This window comes from Protomyctophum bolini, assembly GCF_963924005.1.
Source record: "Protomyctophum bolini genome assembly, chromosome: 18".
NCBI lineage: Eukaryota > Metazoa > Chordata > Actinopteri > Myctophiformes > Myctophidae > Protomyctophum > Protomyctophum bolini.
Window position 1 is genome coordinate 1,825,233 of NC_137879.1, and position 20,305 is coordinate 1,845,537.

The following is a 20,305-nucleotide window of genomic DNA, read 5'->3' on the forward strand; positions in this document are numbered from 1 at the left end:
CAGACGGAATATTATTCTCCTGCTCCGGGTGGACAGAGCAACAACAACGAGTTGTTTTTGCTCTCTCTCTCCCTTTTTAGCACTCAAACAGCGAGTGCAGATGCAGAAGCAGATCTGAACAAGACGGTGCTTAGAAGCCTGTTGATTCGAGGTTACTCCGCTGTGTGTGTCTCTGTGTATGACGATCAATAATTATTCCACCGAGTGGTCTTTGCGAGGGCTGGATTCTCCTCATCATGCCGTCTCTCTCTCTGTGTGTGTGTGTGTGTGTAGGGGGTGGGCCGACAGAGTGCTACACTTCTGTGACCGAAAGAGTGCTAGACTTCTTAGTAGGACGGTGTGTGACCGATAGAGTGCTAGACTTCTAAGTAGGACGGTGTGTGACCGAGAAATACATTCTTCGCAGCTGTAAGAAATGAATTAATGCAAACCGAAAAAGCGCGGTTCATTAGAGCGCATTGAACCGTGTATGCTGAACCGAACGGTTCGGTTTTCGGTTGAAAACCGCTGCACCCCTAGTATATTGTATAGTGTTATAGTGTATATTGTATAGTGTTATAGTGTATATTGTATAGTGTTATAGTTTATATTGTATAGTGTTATAGTGTGTATATTGTATAGTGTTATAGGGCCTGATTCATTAAAAAGAAATGCGCCACCGTTACACTGTGGCGGAAACAGATATCGTATTTATCCGTCCGATCAAGCTACGTTGAGATGGCGTGTTATTCAGAGAGCGGTGTGTACCACAGGTGCGCTGGCGTATCGCAGGTGTATGTCATACTGAATGCAGCCGGTGCAAAGTGATCGGAAAAGCACCCGACAACCTCATTTGCATTGATCCACGCCCCATATCGCACCATAAAAGGCTTCAAGCATGACTCAGCAGACAGCAGTTTGGTCTGTCAAAAAAAGATAAATCTCCCCCACACCGCGTAGGGCGGTGTGGGGGGAGATGAACGTGAGCGAGCGTAGAGCGGTGTGGGGGAGATGAACGTGAGCGTGGAGCGAGCGTAGAGCGGTGTGGGGGGAGATGAACGTGAGCGCGGAGCGAGCGTAGAGCGGTGTGGGGGGAGATGAACGTGAGCGCGGAGCGAGCGTAGAGCGGCGTGGGGGAGATGAACGTGAGCGCGGAGCGAGCGTAGAGCGGTGTGGGGGGAGATGAACGTGAGCGCGGAGCGAGCGTAGAGCGGCGTGGGGGGAGATGAACGTGAGCGCGGAGCGAGCGTAGAGCGGTGTGGGGGGAGATGAACGTGAGCGCGGAGCGAGCGTAGAGCGGCGTGGGGGAGGTGAACGTGAGCGCGGAGCGAGCGTAACAAAAGCAGTCGAGAGCGAAGAGCGGAATTATCGGCCGCTCCGCTCCGCTCACATGCTCTGGAATACATACAATAGAATATGTCCTTATACAAGTAGAAGAGACAATGTAGCCGTTTTATTTATTATTATTATTATTATTATTAGACCAAGGTTCATGTTTTAGGTTATTAGAGATTGTAAAAGTTGAGCGTTAAAACATTTTCATTTGCCGTTATATTTCATTTTAGCGTTTTTCATGATTTTGAGCTGAACCTCTCCCATCCAGGGAGTGTGTGTGTGTGTGTGTGTGTGTGTGTGTGAGTGTGTGTGTGTGTGCGTGTACAGTATGCCTGACTCACACCTTCACAACAGATTGTTGTATAGATGATGCATGAGACTTATTGACTGATGCAAAGCTCGCAATGCATTTCCAATGGAAGTCACATGGTTTGACACAACATTTGTGTTGTATGATAGAGCTGGGATACCCCGAACCGAAACCCGACGGGTCGGGCTAGGGTCGGGCTCATTAGCATAATTGGTGGTTGGGCTTCGGTTCGGGCCGGCCATGCTGTTGATATACATAGAAGATAAAGTGTAAATATGAATAAAAACGATCCGACTAGTCTCTGTGTGTTTCCTGGTTAACCAGGACGCATGGTGCACTTTATATTATATATATATATAGCCTATATATTAAGGTGGTGCAGCGTGACAACGCTCTGTCTGCAAGCAGCAGCACCGCTTGTTGTTGCAAGCTTTCAACAGAGCTGCTCTGTGTTCCCCGGGTCTAACATGGACGTAAAATGAAGCCTGTAATTCCTTGCACTGTAAGTCGCCATATTTCTAGATCCGTTTGGGCCCAGCTGGCCATTGGCTGGCTCCGTTTGGGCCAAGCTGGCCATTGGCTGGCCCAGACAACGAGGCGGGACTTCCCCCCCCTTACTCTTTGTTGGTTTTTATTTTGACTGAACGGGGGGTGGCTCCCGTTCATAGACTGTAACGGTAGCCACGCCCCTCAGAACATACGCGACTTTATGGTAATTATTTTAATAAATGGGACCATCATTTTCCAAAAAGAATATTATGACATGAGAAATGAGACTTTAAACTAGTGACTTACTGGAAGCAGAAAGTATTCATGACCATGTTTATTAAGGTAAATACAGTCTAGATGAAGTTGGGCCCAAATACATGTATTTATAGGAGGGTTGACATACTGTGAGTCAGGAGGTCCAGGTTCGTTACTGAATTCAGGAGGATTTCCTCTAGACCAGTAACTCTTCACAGACAGAAGGCTGGGAGTTGGAGACTCTGCTCTGTGGTGGACACTTCTGGAATCATAACAAAGATAATACAATTTGGTGTTAACAGAAACAGCAGTCCAATAAATTACCATCTATAGGCCTACATAATGAAGTTTTAATGTATTTATCGCAATTCAATGAAATAATGTTAGATAACATATATTTTTTCATGGCAGGAATTAATGAATATTAATAAAACATATGTTCGGACACAATTAATGTGTCTCACATGCATGTATTTAGCCTACGTTTGTGAAAAAGAATCTGGCAAATATATTCTACAGCAAGCAACTGATTCCTCTCCTAACGTCATGCGCTGGGCCTGGGTGATACAATGAATCAGATTAGTAATACTATTGCATTGAATTGTTTTATTATAAATAAGATAAAACAATTGCAAATGAATTGTTTTATTATAAACGAAATAAAACAATTGCAAATAAATGCACAGATAATTTGTCTGGAGATCTGTAGCTTCGAGATCCGCCAGGGAAGAAAAGAGAAGGAAAACGAACGTTTTAAAAGTACATTTTGGTTCATTTCTTTCGCTGGTTCAACTTCTGCCTCTCAGCTCAAGACCCACTTCTACAACATTGCTTTTAATTGATCTTTTATTTTTATTTTTTGTTATTCATGTCCTCACTGTATTGCATTACTGCTTGTTTTTAATGTTGTTGCCTTGCTTTTCTTTTATTCTCCATTTTTCTGTAAAGCACTTTGAGCTGCATTTCATGTCATGAAAGGTGCTATACAAATAAAGTTTTATTATTATTATTATTCTGAGTTGGAGCGCATGCATGCAGAAGCAGCGCACGTGCGCAAACGCGTGCATGTGCGCTCAAGAGCGAGCTTGCGCAATGCATTATGGGGCAGATTTGCGTCGCTGTGTTTTTGTAGTGACCATCGGATGGTCCCTACAATTCCCGGTGCATTGTGGGATACTTCAGTCCACTACATTAGGGTGCTAAAATGCTCACTACATATTCGGACACTATAACAAAATGGCGGAAGCCCAAAGTAGTGCACTATATGGGGCATTGGGAATGAATTCGAACCATAAACTGTAAAGAATATGGACAAAGCGTTCCCCGGGTCTAACATGGACGTAAAATGAAGCCTGTAATTCCTTGCACTGTAAGTCGCCATATTTCTAGATCCGTTTGGGCCCAGCTGGCCATTGGCTGGCTCCGTTTGGGCCAAGCTGGCCATTGGCTGGCCCAGACAACGAGGCGGGACTTCCCCCATTACTCATTGTTGGTTTTTATTTTGACTGAACGTGGGGTGGCTCCCGTTCATAGACTGTAACGGTAGCCACGCCCCTCAGAACATACGCAACTTTATGGTAATTTTTTAATAATTGGGACCATAATTTTCCAAAAAGAATATTATGACATGAGAAATGAGACCTTAAACTAGTGACTGGAAGCAGAAAGTATTCATGACCATGTTTATTAAGGTAAATACAGTCTAGGTGAAGTTGGGCCCAAATACATGTATTTATAGGAGGGTTGACATACTGTGAGTCAGGAGGACCAGGTTCGTTACTGAAGTCAGGAGGAGGAGACTCTGCTCTGTGGTGGACATTTCTGGAATCATAACAAAGATTATACAATTTGGTGTTAACAGAAACAGCAGTCCAATAAATGACTATCTATAGGCCTACATAATGAAGTTTTAATGTATTTATCGCAATTCAATGAAATAATGTTAGATAACATATTTTTTTTCATGGCAGGAATTAATGAATATTAATAAAACATATGTTCGGACACAATTAATGTGTCTCACATGCATGTATTTAGCCTACGTTTGTGAAAAAGAATCGGGCAAATATATTCTACAGCAAGCAACTGATTCCTCTCCTAACGTCATGCGCTGGGCCTGGGTGATACAATGAATCAGATTAGTAATACTATTGCATTGAATTGCAAATGAATTGTTTTATTATAAATAAGATAAAACAATTGCAAATGAATTGTTTTATTATAAATAAATAAAAACAATTGCAAATAAATGCACAGATCATTTGTCTGGAGATCTGTAGCTTCGAGATCCGCCAGGGAAGAAAAGAGAGGGGAAAACGAACGTATAAAAAGTACATTTGTGTTGATTTCTTTCGCTGGTTCAACTTCTGCCTCTCAGCTCAAGACACACTTCTACAACATTGCTTTTAATTGATCTTTTATTTTTATTTTTTGTTATTCATGTCCTCACTGTATTGCATTACTGCTTGTTTTTAATGTTGTTGCCTTGCTTTTCTTTTATTCTCCATTTTTCTGTAAAGCACTTTGAGCTGCATTTCATGTCATGAAAGGTGCTATACAAATAAAGTTTTATTATTATTATTCTGAGTTGGAGCGCATGCATGCAGAAGCAGCGCACGTGCGCAAACGCGTGCATGTGCGCTCAAGAGCGAGCTTGCGCAATGCATTATGGGGCAGATTTGCTTCGCTGTGTTTTTGTAGTGACCATCGGATGGTCCCTACAATTCCCGGTGCATTGTGGGATACTTCAGTCCACTACGTTAGGGTGCTAAAATGCTCACTACATATTCGGACACTATAACAAAATGGCGGAAGCCCAAAGTAGTGCACTATATGGGGCATTGGGAATGAATTCGAACCATAAACTGTAAAGAATATGGACAAAGCGTTCCCCGGGTCTAACATGGACGTAAAATGAAGCCTGTAATTCCTTGCACTGTAAGTCGCCATATTTCTAGATCCGTTTGGGCCCAGCTGGCCATTGGCTGGCTCCGTTTGGGCCAAGCTGGCCATTGGCTGGCCCAGACAACGAGGCGGGACTTCCCCCCTTACTCTTTGTTGGTTTTTATTTTGACTGAACGGGGGGTGGCTCCCGTTCATAGACTGTAACGGTAGCCACGCCCCTCAGAACATACGCGACTTTATGGTAATTATTTTAATAAATGGGACCATCATTTTCCAAAAAGAATATTATGACATGAGAAATGAGACTTTAAACTAGTGACTTACTGGAAGCAGAAAGTATTCATGACCATGTTTATTAAGGTAAATACAGTCTAGGTGAAGTTGGGCCCAAATACATGTATTTATAGGAGGGTTGACATACTGTGAGTCAGGAGGTCCAGGTTCGTTACTGAAGTCAGGAGGAGGAGACTCTGCTCTGTGGTGGACATTTCTGGAATCATAACAAAGATTATACAATTTGGTGTTAACAGAAACAGCAGTCCAATAAATGACTATCTATAGGCCTACATAATGAAGTTTTAATGTATTTATCGCAATTCAATGAAATAATGTTAGATAACATCTTTTTTTTCATGGCAGGAATTAATGAATATTAATAAAACATATGTTCGGACACAATTAATGTGTCTCACATGCATGTATTTAGCCTACGTTTGTGATAAAGAATCTGGCAAATATATTCTACAGCAAGCAACTGATTCCTCTCCTAACGTCATGCGCTGGGCCTGGGTGATACAATGAATCAGATTAGTAATACTATTGCATTCAATTGCAAATGAATTGTTTTATTATAAATAAGATAAAACAATTGCAAATTAATTGTTTTATTATAAATAAAATAAAACAATTGCAAATAAATGCACAGATCATTTGTCTGGAGATCTGTAGCTTCGAGATCCGCCAGGGAAGAAAAGAGAGGGAAAACGAACGTTTTAAAAGTACATTTTGGTTCATTTCTTTCGCTGGTTCAACTTCTGCCTCTCAGCTCAAGACCCACTTCTACAACATTGCTTTTAATTGATCTTTTATTTTTTATTTTTGTTATTCATGTCCTCACTGTATTGCATTACTGCTTGTTTTTAATGTTGTTGCCTTGCTTTTCTTTTATTCTCCATTTTTCTGTAAAGCACTTTGAGCTGCATTTCATGTCATGAAAGGTGCTATACAAATAAAGTTTTATTATTATTATTATTCTGAGTTGGAGCGCATGCATGCAGAAGCAGCGCACGTGCGCAAACGCGTGCATGTGCGCTCAAGAGCGAGCTTGCGCAATGCATTATGGGGCAGATTTGCGTCGCTGTGTTTTCCGGTGCATTGTGGGATACTTCAGTCCACTACATTAGGGTGCTAAAATGCTCACTACATATTCGGACACTATAACAAAATGGCGGAAGCATAAAGTAGTGCACTATATGGGGCATGGGGAATTAATTCGAACCATAAACTGTAAAGAATATGGACAAAGCGTTCCCCGGGTCTAACATGGACGTAAAATGAAGCCTGTAATTCCTTGCACTGTAAGTCGCCATATTTCTAGATCCGTTTGGGCCCAGCTGGCCATTGGCTGGCTCCGTTTGGGCCAAGCTGGCCATTGGCTGGCCCAGACAACGAGGCGGGACTTCCCCTCTTACTCTTTGTTGGTTTTTATTTTGACTGAACGGGGGGTGGCTCCCGTTCATAGACTGTAACGGTAGCCACGCCCCTCAGAACATACGCGACTTTATGGTAATCTTTTTAATAAATGGGACCATAATTTTCCAAAAATAATTATTATGACATGAGAAATGAGACTTTAAACTAGTGACTTACTGGAAGCAGAAAGTATTCATGACCATGTTTATTAAGGCAAATACAGTCTAGGTGAAGTTGGGCCCAAATACATGTATTTATAGGAGGGTTGACATACTGTGAGTCAGGAGGTCCAGGTTCGTTACTGAAGTCAGGAGGATTTCCTTTACACCAGTCACTCTTCACAGACAGAAGGCTGGGAGTTGGAGACTCTGCTCTGTGGTGGACACTTCTGGAATCATAACAAAGATAATACAATTTGGTGTTAACAGAAACAGCAGTCCAATAAATTACCATCTATAGGCCTACATAATTAAGTTTTAATGTATTTATCGCAATTCAATGAAATAATGTTAGATAACATATATTTTTTCATGGCAGGAATTAATGAATATTAATAAAACATATGTTCGGACACAATTAATGTGTCTCACATGCATGTATTTAGCCTACGTTTGTGAAAAAGAATCTGGCAAATATATTCTACAGCAAGCAACTGATTCCTCTCCTAACGTCATGCGCTGGGCCTGGGTGATACAATGAATCAGATTAGTAATACTATTGCATTGAATTGTTTTATTATAAATAAAATAAAACAATTGCAAATGAATTGTTTTATTATAAATGAAATAAAACAATTGCAAATAAATGCACAGATCATTTGTCTGGAGATCTGTAGCTTCGAGATCCGCCAGGGAAGAAAAGAGAGGGAAAACGAACGTTTTAAAAGTACATTTTGGTTCATTTCTTTCGCTGGTTCAACTTCTGCCTCTCAGCTCAAGACACACTTCTACAACATTGCTTTTAATTGATCTTTTATTTTTGTTATTCATGTCCTCACTGTATTGCATTACTGCTTGTTTTTAATGTTGTTGCCTTGCTTTTCTTTTATTCTCCATTTTTCTGTAAAGCACTTTGAGCTGCATTTCATGTCATGAAAGGTGCTATACAAATAAAGTTTTATTATTATTATTATTCTGAGTTGGAGCGCATGCATGCAGAAGCAGCGCACGTGCGCAAACGCGTGCATGTGCGCTCAAGAGCGAGCTTGCGCAATGCATTATGGGGCAGATTTGCGTCGCTGTGTTTTTGTAGTGACCATCGGATGGTCCCTACAATTCCCGGTGCATTGTGGGATACTTCAGTCCACTACATTAGGGTGCTAAAATGCTCACTACATATTCGGACACTATAACAAAATGGCGGAAGCCCAAAGTAGTGCACTATATGGGGCATGGGGAATTAATTCGAACCATAAACTGTAAAGAATATGGACAAAGCGTTCCCCGGGTCTAACATGGACGTAAAATGAAGCCTGTAATTCCTTGCACTGTAAGTCGCCATATTTCTAGATCCGTTTGGGCCCAGCTGGCCATTGGCTGGCTCCGTTTGTGCCAAGCTGGCCATTGGCTGGCCCAGACAACGAGGCGGGACTTCCCCCCTTACTCTTTGTTGGTTTTTATTTTGACTGAACGGGGGGTGGCTCCCGTTCATAGACTGTAACGGTAGCCACGCCCCTCAGAACATACGCAACTTTATGGTAATTATTTTAATAAATGGGACCATAATTTTCCAAAAAGAATATTATGACATGAGACTTTAAACTAGTGACTGGAAGCAGAAAGTATTCATGACCATGTTTATTAAGGTAAATACAGTCTAGGTGAAGTTGGGCCCAAATACATGTATTTATAGGAGGGTTGACATACTGTGAGTCAGGAGGTCCAGGTTCGTTACTGAAGTCAGGAGGAATGCCTTTAGACCAGTCACTCTTCACAGACAGAAGGCTGGGAGTTGGAGACTCTGCTCTGTGGTGGACACTTCTGGAATCATAACAAAGATTATACAATTTGGTGTTAACAGAAACAGCAGTCCAATAAATGACTATCTATAGGCCTACATAATGAAGTTTTAATGTATTTATCGCAATTCAATGAAATAATGTTAGATAACATCTTTTTTTTCATGGCAGGAATTAATGAATATTAATAAAACATATGTTCGGACACAATTAATGTGTCTCACATGCATGTATTTAGCCTACGTTTGTGATAAAGAATCTGGCAAATATATTCTACAGCAAGTAACTGATTCCTCTCCTAACGTCATGCGCTGGGCCTGGGTGATACAATGAATCAGATTAGTAATACTATTGCATTCAATTGCAAATGAATTGTTTTATTATAAATAAGATAAAACAATTGCAAATTAATTGTTTTATTATAAATGAAATAAAACAATTGCAAATAAATGCACAGATCATTTGTCTGGAGATCTGTAGCTTCGAGATCCGCCAGGGAAGAAAAGAGAGGGAAAACAAACGTTTAAAAAGTACATTTTGGTTCATTTCTTTCGCTGGTTCAACTTCTGCCTCTCAGCTCAAGACCCACTTCTACAACATTGCTTTTAATTGATCTTTTATTTTTTATTTTTGTTATTCATGTCCTCACTGTATTGCATTACTGCTTGTTTTTAATGTTGTTGCCTTGCTTTTCTTTTATTCTCCATCTTTCTGTAAAGCACTTTGAGCTGCATTTCATGTCATGAAAGGTGCTATACAAATAAAGTTTTATTATTATTATTATTCTGAGTTGGAGCGCATGCATGCAGAAGCAGCGCACGTGCGCAAACGCGTGCATGTGCGCTCAAGAGCGAGCTTGCGCAATGCATTATGGGGCAGATTTGCGTCGCTGTGTTTTTGTAGTGACCATCGGATGGTCCCTACAATTCCCGGTGCATTGTGGGATACTTCAGTCCACTACATTAGGGTGCTAAAATGCTCACTACATATTCGGACACTATAACAAAATGGCGGAAGCCCAAAGTAGTGCACTATATGGGGCATGGGGAATTAATTCGAACCATAAACTGTAAAGAATATTGACAAAGCGTTCCCCGGGTCTAACATGGACGTAAAATGAAGCCTGTAATTCCTTGCACTGTAAGTCGCCATATTTCTAGATCCATTTGGGCCCAGCTGGCCATTGGCTGGCTCCGTTTGGGCCAAGCTGGCCATTGGCTGGCCCAGACAACGAGGCGGGACTTCCCCCCTTACTCATTGTTGGTTTTTATTTTGACTGAACGGGGGGGTGGCTCCCGTTCATAGACTGTAACGGTAGCCACGCCCCTCAGAACATACGCGACTTTATGGTAATTATTTTAATAAATGGGACCATAATTTTCCAAAAAGAATATTATGACATGAGAAATGAGACTTTAAACTAGTGACTGGAAGCAGAAAGTATTCATGACCATGTTTATTAAGGTAAATACAGTCTAGGTGAAGTTGGGCCCAAATACATGTATTTATAGGAGGGTTGACATACTGTGAGTCAGGAGGTCCAGGTTCGTTACTGAAGTCAGGAGGAATGCCTTTAGACCAGTCACTCTTCACAGACAGAAGGCTGGGAGTTGGAGACTCTGCTCTGTGGTGGACATTTCTGGAATCATAACAAAGATTATACAATTTGGTGTTAACAGAAACAGCAGTCCAATAAATGACTATCTATAGGCCTACAAAATGAAGTTTTAATGTATTTATCCCAATTCAATGAAATATTGTTAGATAACATCTTTTTTTTCATGGCAGGAATTAATGAATATTAATAAAACATATGTTCGGACACAATTAATGTGTCTCACATGCATGTATTTAGCCTACGTTTGTGATAAAGAATCTGGCAAATATATTCTACAGCAAGCAACTGATTCCTCTCCTAACGTCATGCGCTGGGCCTGGGTGATACAATGAATCAGATTAGTAATACTATTGCATTCAATTGCAAATGAATTGTTTTATTATAAATAAGATAAAACAATTGCAAATTAATTGTTTTATTATAAATAAAATAAAACAATTGCAAATAAATGCACAGATCATTTTGTCTGGAGATCTGTAGCTTCGAGATCCGCCAGGGAAGAAAAGAGAGGGAAAACAAACGTTTAAAAAGTACATTTTGGTTCATTTCTTTCGCTGGTTCAACTTCTGCCTCTCAGCTCAAGACCCACTTCTACAACATTGCTTTTAATTGATCTTTTATTTTTGTTATTCATGTCCTCACTGTATTGCATTACTGCTTGTTTTTAATGTTGTTGCCTTGCTTTTCTTTTATTCTCCATTTTTCTGTAAAGCACTTTGAGCTGCATTTCATGTCATGAAAGGTGCTATACAAATAAAGTTTTATTATTATTATTATTCTGAGTTGGAGCGCATGCATGCAGAAGCAGCGCACGTGCGCAAACGCGTGCATGTGCGCTCAAGAGCGAGCTTGCACAATGCATTATGGGGCAGATTTGCGTCGCTGTGTTTTTGTAGTGACCATCGGATGGTCCCTACAATTCCCGGTGCATTGTGGGATACTTCAGTCCACTACATTAGGGTGCTAAAATGCTCACTACATATTCGGACACTATAACAAAATGGCGGAAGCCCAAAGTAGTGCACTATATGGGGCATGGGGAATTAATTCGAACCATAAACTGTAAAGAATATGGACAAAGCGTTCCCCGGGTCTAACATGGACGTAAAATGAAGCCTGTAATTCCTTGCACTGTAAGTCGCCATATTTCTAGATCCGTTTGGGCCCAGCTGGCCATTGGCTGGCTCCGTTTGTGCCAAGCTGGCCATTGGCTGGCCCAGACAACGAGGCGGGACTTCCCCCCTTACTCATTGTTGGTTTTTATTTTGACTGAACGGGGGTGGCTCCCGTTCATAGACTGTAACGGTAGCCACGCCCCTCAGAACATACGCAACTTTATGGTAATTATTTTAATAAATGGGACCATAATTTTCCAAAAAGAATATTATGACATGAGAAATGAGACTTTAAACTAGTGACTGGAAGCAGAAAGTATTCATGACCATGTTTATTAAGGTAAATACAGTCTAGGTGAAGTTGGGCCCAAATACATGTATTTATAGGAGGGTTGACATACTGTGTATCAGGAGGTCCAGGTTCGTTACTGAAGTCAGGAGGATTTCCTCTAGACCTGTCACTCTTCATCGACAGAAGGCTGGGAGTTGGAAACTCTGCTCTGTGGTGGACACTTCTGGAATCATAACAAAGATAATACAATTTGGTGTTAACAGAAACAGCAGTCCAATAAATGACTATCTATAGGCCTACATAATGAAGTTTTAATGTATTTATCGCAATTCAATGAAATAATGTTAGATAACATATATTTTTTTCATGGCAGGAATGAATGAATATTAATAAAACATATGTTCGGACACAATTAATGTGTCTCACATGCATGTATTTAGCCTACGTTTGTGAAAAAGAATCTGGCAAATATATTCTACAGCAAGCAACTGATTCCTCTCCTAACGTCATGCGCTGGGCCTGGGTGATACAATGAATCAGATTAGTAATACTATTGCATTGAATTGTTTTATTATAAATAAGATAAAACAATTGCAAATAAATGCACAGATCATTTGTCTGGAGATCTGTAGCTTCGAGATCCGCCAGGGAAGAAAAGAGAGGGGAAAACGAACGTATAAAAAGTACATTTGTGTTGATTTCTTTCGCTGGTTCAACTTCTGCCTCTTCTGAGTTGGAGCGCATGCATGCAGAAGCAGCGCACGTGCGCAAACGCGTGCATGTGCGCTCAAGAGCGAGCTTGCGCAATGCATTATGGGGCAGATTTGCTTCGCTGTGTTTTTGTAGTGACCATCGGATGGTCCCTACAATTCCCGGTGCATTGTGGGATACTTCAGTCCACTACATTAGGGTGCTAAAATGCTCACTACATATTCGGACACTAACAAAATGGCGGAAGCCCAAAGTAGTGCACTATATGGGGCATGGGAATTAATTCGAACCATAAACTGTAAAGAATATGGACAAAGCGTTCCCCGGGTCTAACATGGACGTAAAATGAAGCCTGTAATTCCTTGCACTGTAAGTCGCCATATTTCTAGATCCGTTTGGGCCCAGCTGGCCATTGGCTGGCTCCGTTTGGGCCAAGCTGGCCATTGGCTGGCCCAGACAACGAGGCGGGACTTCCCCCCTTACTCTTTGTTGGTTTTTATTTTGACTGAACGGGGGGTGGCTCCCGTTCATAGACTGTAACGGTAGCCACGCCCCTCAGAACATACGCGACTTTATGGTAATTATTTTAATAAATGGGACCATCATTTTCCAAAAAGAATATTATGACATGAGAAATGAGACTTTAAACTAGTGACTTACTGGAAGCAGAAAGTATTCATGACCATGTTTATTAAGGTAAATACAGTCTAGGTGAAGTTGGGCCCAAATACATGTATTTATAGGAGGGTTGACATACTTTGAGTCAGGAGGTCCAGGTTCGTTACTGAAGTCAGGAGGATTTCCTCTAGACCCGTCACTCTTCATAGACAGAAGGCTGGGAGTTGGAGACTCTGCTCTGTGGTACAGACGTCTGGAATCATAACAAAGATTATACAATTTGGTGTTAACAGAAACAGCAGTCCAATAAATGACTATCTATAGGCCTACATAATGAAGTTTTAATGTATTTATCGCAATTCAATGAAATAATGTTAGATAACATATATTTTTTCATGGCAGGAATTAATGAATATTAATAAAACATATGTTCGGACACAATTAATGTGTCTCACATGCATGTATTTAGCCTACGTTTGTGAAAAAGAATCTGGCAAATATATTCTACAGCAAGCAACTGATTCCTCTCCTAACGTCATGCGCTGGGCCTGGGTGATACAATGAATCAGATTAGTAATACTATTGCATTGAATTGCAAATGAATTGTTTTATTATAAATAAGATAAAACAATTGCAAATGAATTGTTTTATTATAAATAAAATAAAACAATTGCAAATAAATGCACAGATCATTTTGTCTGGAGATCTGTAGCTTCGAGATCCGCCAGGGAAGAAAAGAGGGGAAAACGAACGTTTAAAAAGTACATTTGTGTTGATTTCTTTCGCTGGTTCAACTTCTGCCTCTTCTGAGTTGGAGCGCATGCATGCAGAAGCAGCGCACGTGCGCAAACGCGTGCATGTGCGCTCAAGAGCGAGCTTGCGCAATGCATTATGGGGCAGATTTGCGTCGCTGTGTTTTTGTAGTGACCATCGGATGGTCCCTACAATTCCCGGTGCATTGTGGGATACTTCAGTCCACTACGTTAGGGTGCTAAAATGCTCACTACATATTCGGACACTATAACAAAATGGCGGAAGCCCAAAGTAGTGCACTATATGGGGCATGGGGAATTAATTCGAACCATAAACTGTAAAGAATATGGACAAAGCGTTCCCCGGGTCTAACATGGACGTAAAATGAAGCCTGTAATTCCTTGCACTGTAAGTCGCCATATTTCTAGATCCGTTTGGGCCCAGCTGGCCATTGGCTGGCTCCGTTTGTGCCAAGCTGGCCATTGGCTGGCCCAGACAACGAGGCGGGACTTCCCCCCTTACTCATTGTTGGTTTTTATTTTGACTGAACGGGGGTGGCTCCCGTTCATAGACTGTAACGGTAGCCACGCCCCTCAGAACATACGCAACTTTATGGTAATTATTTTAATAAATGGGACCATAATTTTCCAAAAAGAATATTATGACATGAGAAATGAGACTTTAAACTAGTGACTGGAAGCAGAAAGTATTCATGACCATGTTTATTAAGGTAAATACAGTCTAGGTGAAGTTGGGCCTAAATACATGTATTTATAGGAGGGTTGACATACTGTGAGTCAGGAGGTCCAGGTTCGTTACTGAAGTCAGGAGGAATGCCTTTAGACCAGTCACTCTTCACAGACAGAAGGCTGGGAGTTGGAGACTCTGCTCTGTGGTGGACATTTCTGGAATCATAACAAAGATTATACAATTTGGTGTTAACAGAAACAGCAGTCCAATAAACGACTATCTATAGGCCTACATAATGAAGTTTTAATGTATTTATCGCAATTCAATGAAATAATGTTAGATAACATCTTTTTTTTCATGGCAGGAATTAATGAATATTAATAAAACATATGTTCGGACACAATTAATGTGTCTCACATGCATGTATTTAGCCTACGTTTGTGATAAAGAATCTGGCAAATATATTCTACAGCAAGTAACTGATTCCTCTCCTAACGTCATGCGCTGGGCCTGGGTGATACAATGAATCAGATTAGTAATACTATTGCATTCAATTGCAAATTGTTTTATTATAAATAAGATAAAACAATTGCAAATTAATTGTTTTATTATAAATGAAATAAAACAATTGCAAATAAATGCACAGATCATTTGTCTGGAGATCTGTAGCTTCGAGATCCGCCAGGGAAGAAAAGAGAGGGAAAACGAACGTTTAAAAAGTAAATTTGTGTTGATTTCTTTCGCTGGTTCAACTTCTGCCTCTCAGCTCAAGACCCACTTCTACAACATTGCTTTTAATTGATCTTTTATTTTTAATTTTTGTTATTCATGTCCTCACTGTATTGCATTACTGCTTGTTTTTAATGTTGTTGCCTTGCTTTTCTTTTATTCTCCATCTTTCTGTAAAGCACTTTGAGCTGCATTTCATGTCATGAAAGGTGCTATACAAATAAAGTTTTATTATTATTATTATTCTGAGTTGGAGCGCATGCATGCAGAAGCAGCGCACGTGCGCAAACGCGTGCATGTGCGCTCAAGAGCGAGCTTGCGCAATGCATTATGGGGCAGATTTGCGTCGCTGTGTTTTTGTAGTGACCATCGGATGGTCCCTACAATTCCCGGTGCATTGTGGGATACTTCAGTCCACTACATTAGGGTGCTAAAATGCTCACTACATATTCGGACACTATAACAAAATGGCGGAAGCCCAAAGTAGTGCACTATATGGGGCATGGGGAATTAATTCGAACCATAAACTGTAAAGAATATGGACAAAGCGTTCCCCGGGTCTAACATGGACGTAAAATGAAGCCTGTAATTCCTTGCACTGTAAGTCGCCATATTTCTAGATCCGTTTGGGCCCAGCTGGCCATTGGCTGGCTCCGTTTGGGCCAAGCTGGCCATTGGCTGGCCCAGACAACGAGGCGGGACTTCCCCCCTTACTCATTGTTGGTTTTTATTTTGACTGAACGGGGGGTGGCTCCCGTTCATAGACTGTAACGGTAGCCACGCCCCTCAGAACATACGCAACTTTATGGTAATTATTTTAATAAATGGGACCATAATTTTCCAAAAAGAATATTATGACATGAGAAATGAGACTTTAAACTAGTGACTGGAAGCAGAAAGTATTCATGACCATGTTTATTAAGGTAAATACAGTCTAGGTGAAGTTGGGCCCAAATACATGTATTTATAGGAGGGTTGACATACTGTGAGTCAGGAGGTCCAGGTTCGTTACTGAAGTCAGGAGGAATGCCTTTAGACCAGTCACTCTTCACAGACAGAAGGCTGGGAGTTGGAGACTCTGCTCTGTGGTGGACATTTCTGGAATCATAACAAAGATTATACAATTTGGTGTTAACAGAAACAGCAGTCCAATAAATGACTATCTATAGGCCTACAAAATGAAGTTTTAATGTATTTATCGCAATTCAATGAAATAATGTTAGATAACATCTTTTTTTTCATAGCAGGAATTAATGAATATTAATAAAACATATGTTCGGACACAATTAATGTGTCTCACATGCATGTATTTAGCCTACGTTTGTGATAAAGAATCTGGCAAATATATTCTACAGCAAGCAACTGATTCCTCTCCTAACGTCATGCGCTGGGCCTGGGTGATACAATGAATCAGATTAGTAATACTATTGCATTCAATTGCAAATGAATTGTTTTATTATAAATAAGATAAAACAATTGCAAATTAATTGTTTTATTATAAATAAAATAAAACAATTGCAAATAAATGCACAGATCATTTTGTCTGGAGATCTGTAGCTTCGAGATCCGCCAGGGAAGAAAAGAGAGGGAAAACGAACGTTTTAAAAGTACATTTTGGTTCATTTCTTTCGCTGGTTCAACTTCTGCCTCTCAGCTCAAGACCCACTTCTACAACATTGCTTTTAATTGATCTTTTATTTTTAATTTTTGTTATTCATGTCCTCACTGTATTGCATTACTGCTTGTTTTTAATGTTGTTGCCTTGCTTTTCTTTTATTCTCCATTTTTCTGTAAAGCACTTTGAGCTGCATTTCATGTCATGAAAGGTGCTATACAAATAAAGTTTTATTATTATTATTATTCTGAGTTGGAGCGCATGCATGCAGAAGCAGCGCACGTGCGCAAACGCGTGCATGTGTCTCAAGAGCGAGCTTGCGCAATGCATTATGGGGCAGATTTGCGTCGCTGTGTTTTTGTAGTGACCATCGGATGGTCCCTACAATTCCCGGTGCATTGTGGGATACTTCAGTCCACTACATTAGGGTGCTAAAATGCTCACTACATATTCGGACACTATAACAAAATGGCGGAAGCCCAAAGTAGTGCACTATATGGGGCATGGGGAATTAATTCGAACCATAAACTGTAAAGAATATGGACAAAGCGTTCCCCGGGTCTAACATGGACGTAAAATGAAGCCTGTAATTCCTTGCACTGTAAGTCGCCATATTTCTAGATCCGTTTGGGCCCAGCTGGCCATTGGCTGGCTCCGTTTGTGCCAAGCTGGCCATTGGATGGCCCAGACAACGAGGCGGGACTTCCCCCCTTACTCATTGTTGGTTTTTATTTTGACTGAACGGGGGGTGGCTCCCGTTCATAGACTGTAACGGTAGCCACGCCCCTCAGAACATACACAACTTTATGGTAATTATTTTAATAAATGGGACCATCATTTTCCAAAAAGAATATTATGACATGAGAAATGAGACTTTAAACTAGTGACTGGAAGCAGAAAGTATTCATGACCATGTTTATTAAGGTAAATACAGTCTAGGTGAAGTTGGGCCCAAATACATGTATTTATAGGAGGGTTGACATACTGTGAGTCAGGAGGTCCAGGTTCGTTACTGAAGTCAGGAGGAATGCCTTTAGACCAGTCACTCTTCACAGACAGAAGGCTGGGAGTTGGAGACTCTGCTCTGTGGTGGACATTTCTGGAATCATAACAAAGATTATACAATTTGGTGTTAACAGAAACAGCAGTCCAATAAATGACTATGTATAGGCCTACATAATGAAGTTTTAATGTATTTATCGCAATTCAATGAAATAATGTTAGATAACATCTTTTTTTTCATGGCAGGAATTAATGAATATTAATAAAACATATGTTCGGACACAATTAATGTGTCTCACATGCATGTATTTAGCCTACGTTTGTGATAAAGAATCTGGCAAATATATTCTACAGCAAGTAACTGATTCCTCTCCTAACGTCATGCGCTGGGCCTGGGTGATACAATGAATCAGATTAGTAATACTATTGCATTCAATTGCAAATGAATTGTTTTATTATAAATAAGATAAAACAATTGCAAATTAATTGTTTTATTATAAATGAAATAAAACAATTGCAAATAAATGCACAGATCATTTGTCTGGAGATCTGTAGCTTCGAGATCCGCCAGGGAAGAAAAGAGAGGGAAAACGAACGTTTAAAAAGTACATTTGTGTTGATTTATTTCGCTGGTTCAACTTCTGCCTCTCAGCTCAAGACCCACTTCTACAACATTGCTTTTAATTGATCTTTTATTTTTTATTTTTGTTATTCATGTCCTCACTGTATTGCATTACTGCTTGTTTTTAATGTTGTTGCCTTGCTTTTCTTTTATTCTCCATCTTTCTGTAAAGCACTTTGAGCTGCATTTCATGTCATGAAAGGTGCTATACAAATAAAGTTTTATTATTATTATTATTCTGAGTTGGAGCGCATGCATGCAGAAGCAGCGCACGTGCGCAAACGCGTGCATGTGCGCTCAAGAGCGAGCTTGCGCAATGCATTATGGGGCAGATTTGCGTCGCTGTGTTTTTGTAGTGACCATCGGATGGTCCCTACAATTCCCGGTGCATTGTGGGATACTTCAGTCCACTACATTAGGGTGCTAAAATGCTCACTACATATTCGGACACTATAACAAAATGGCGGAAGCCCAAAGTAGTGCACTATATGGGGCATGGGGAATTAATTCGAACCATAAACTGTAAAGAATATGGACAAAGCGTTCCCCGGGTCTAACATGGACGTAAAATGAAGCCTGTAATTCCTTGCACTGTAAGTCGCCATATTTCTAGATCCGTTTGGGCCCAGCTGGCCATTGGCTGGCTCCGTTTGTGCCAAGCTGGCCATTGGCTGGCCCAGACAACGAGGCGGGACTTCCCCCCTTACTCATTGTTGGTTTTTATTTTGACTGAACGGGGGGTGGCTCCCGTTCATAGACTGTAACGGTAGCCACGCCCCTCAGAACATACGCAACTTTATGGTAATTATTTTAATAAATGGGACCATCATTTTCCAAAAAGAATATTATGACATGAGAAATGAGACTTTAAACTAGTGACTGGAAGCAGAAAGTATTCATGACCATGTTTATTAAGGTAAATACAGTCTAGGTGAAGTTGGGCCCAAATACATGTATTTATAGGAGGGTTGACATACTGTGAGTCAGGAGGTCCAGGTTCGTTACTGAAGTCAGGAGGAATGCCTTTAGACCAGTCACTCTTCACAGACAGAAGGCTGGGAGTTGGAGACTCTGCTCTGTGGTGGACATTTCTGGAATCATAACAAAGATAATACAATTTGGTGTTAACAGAAACAGCAGTCCAATAAATTACCATCTATAGGCCTACATAATGAAGTTTTAATGTATTTATCGCAATTCAATGAAATAATGTTAGATAACATCTTTTTTTTCATGGCAGGAATTAATGAATATTAATAAAACATATGTTCGGACACAATTAATGTGTCTCACATGCATGTATTTAGCCTACGTTTGTGAAAAAGAATCTGGCAAATATATTCTACAGCAAGCAACTGATTCCTCTCCTAACGTCATGCGCTGGGCCTGGGTGATACAATGAATCAGATTAGTAATACTATTGCAATGAATTGTTTTATTATAAATAAGATAAAACAATTGCAAATGAATTGTTTTATTATAAATAAAATAAAACAATTGCAAATAAATGCACAGATCATTTGTCTGGAGATCTGTAGCTTCGAGATCCGCCAGGGAAGAAAAGAGAAGGAAAACGAACGTTTAAAAGTACATTTGTGTTGATTTCTTTCGCTAGTTCA

The 20,305-nt window shown here is 40.4% G+C and overlaps 1 protein-coding gene and 1 long non-coding RNA gene across 2 annotated transcripts in view; one reads left to right on the forward strand and one right to left on the reverse strand.

Annotated features, from left to right (window-relative positions):
• Positions 1 to 20,305, reverse strand: part of LOC308332990 (uncharacterized protein) — a 205,463-nt gene that overhangs the window by 180,497 nt on the left and 4,661 nt on the right. The window contains exons 6-17 of the mRNA XM_080789144.1: positions 19,664 to 19,777; positions 18,048 to 18,161; positions 16,432 to 16,545; positions 14,820 to 14,933; positions 13,415 to 13,528; positions 12,056 to 12,169; positions 10,447 to 10,560; positions 8,830 to 8,943; positions 7,239 to 7,352; positions 5,694 to 5,762; positions 4,121 to 4,189; positions 2,517 to 2,630 (exon numbers count right to left, since the gene is read on the reverse strand). Of these exons, the coding sequence (XP_080645270.1) occupies positions 2,517 to 2,630; positions 4,121 to 4,189; positions 5,694 to 5,762; positions 7,239 to 7,352; positions 8,830 to 8,943; positions 10,447 to 10,560; positions 12,056 to 12,169; positions 13,415 to 13,528; positions 14,820 to 14,933; positions 16,432 to 16,545; positions 18,048 to 18,161; positions 19,664 to 19,777 (1,278 nt within the window). The remainder of the gene's footprint in view (positions 1 to 2,516; positions 2,631 to 4,120; positions 4,190 to 5,693; positions 5,763 to 7,238; positions 7,353 to 8,829; positions 8,944 to 10,446; positions 10,561 to 12,055; positions 12,170 to 13,414; positions 13,529 to 14,819; positions 14,934 to 16,431; positions 16,546 to 18,047; positions 18,162 to 19,663; positions 19,778 to 20,305) is intronic.
• Positions 1 to 20,305, forward strand: part of LOC308332997 — a 178,711-nt gene that overhangs the window by 153,699 nt on the left and 4,707 nt on the right. The gene's annotated exons all lie outside the window — the stretch shown is intronic.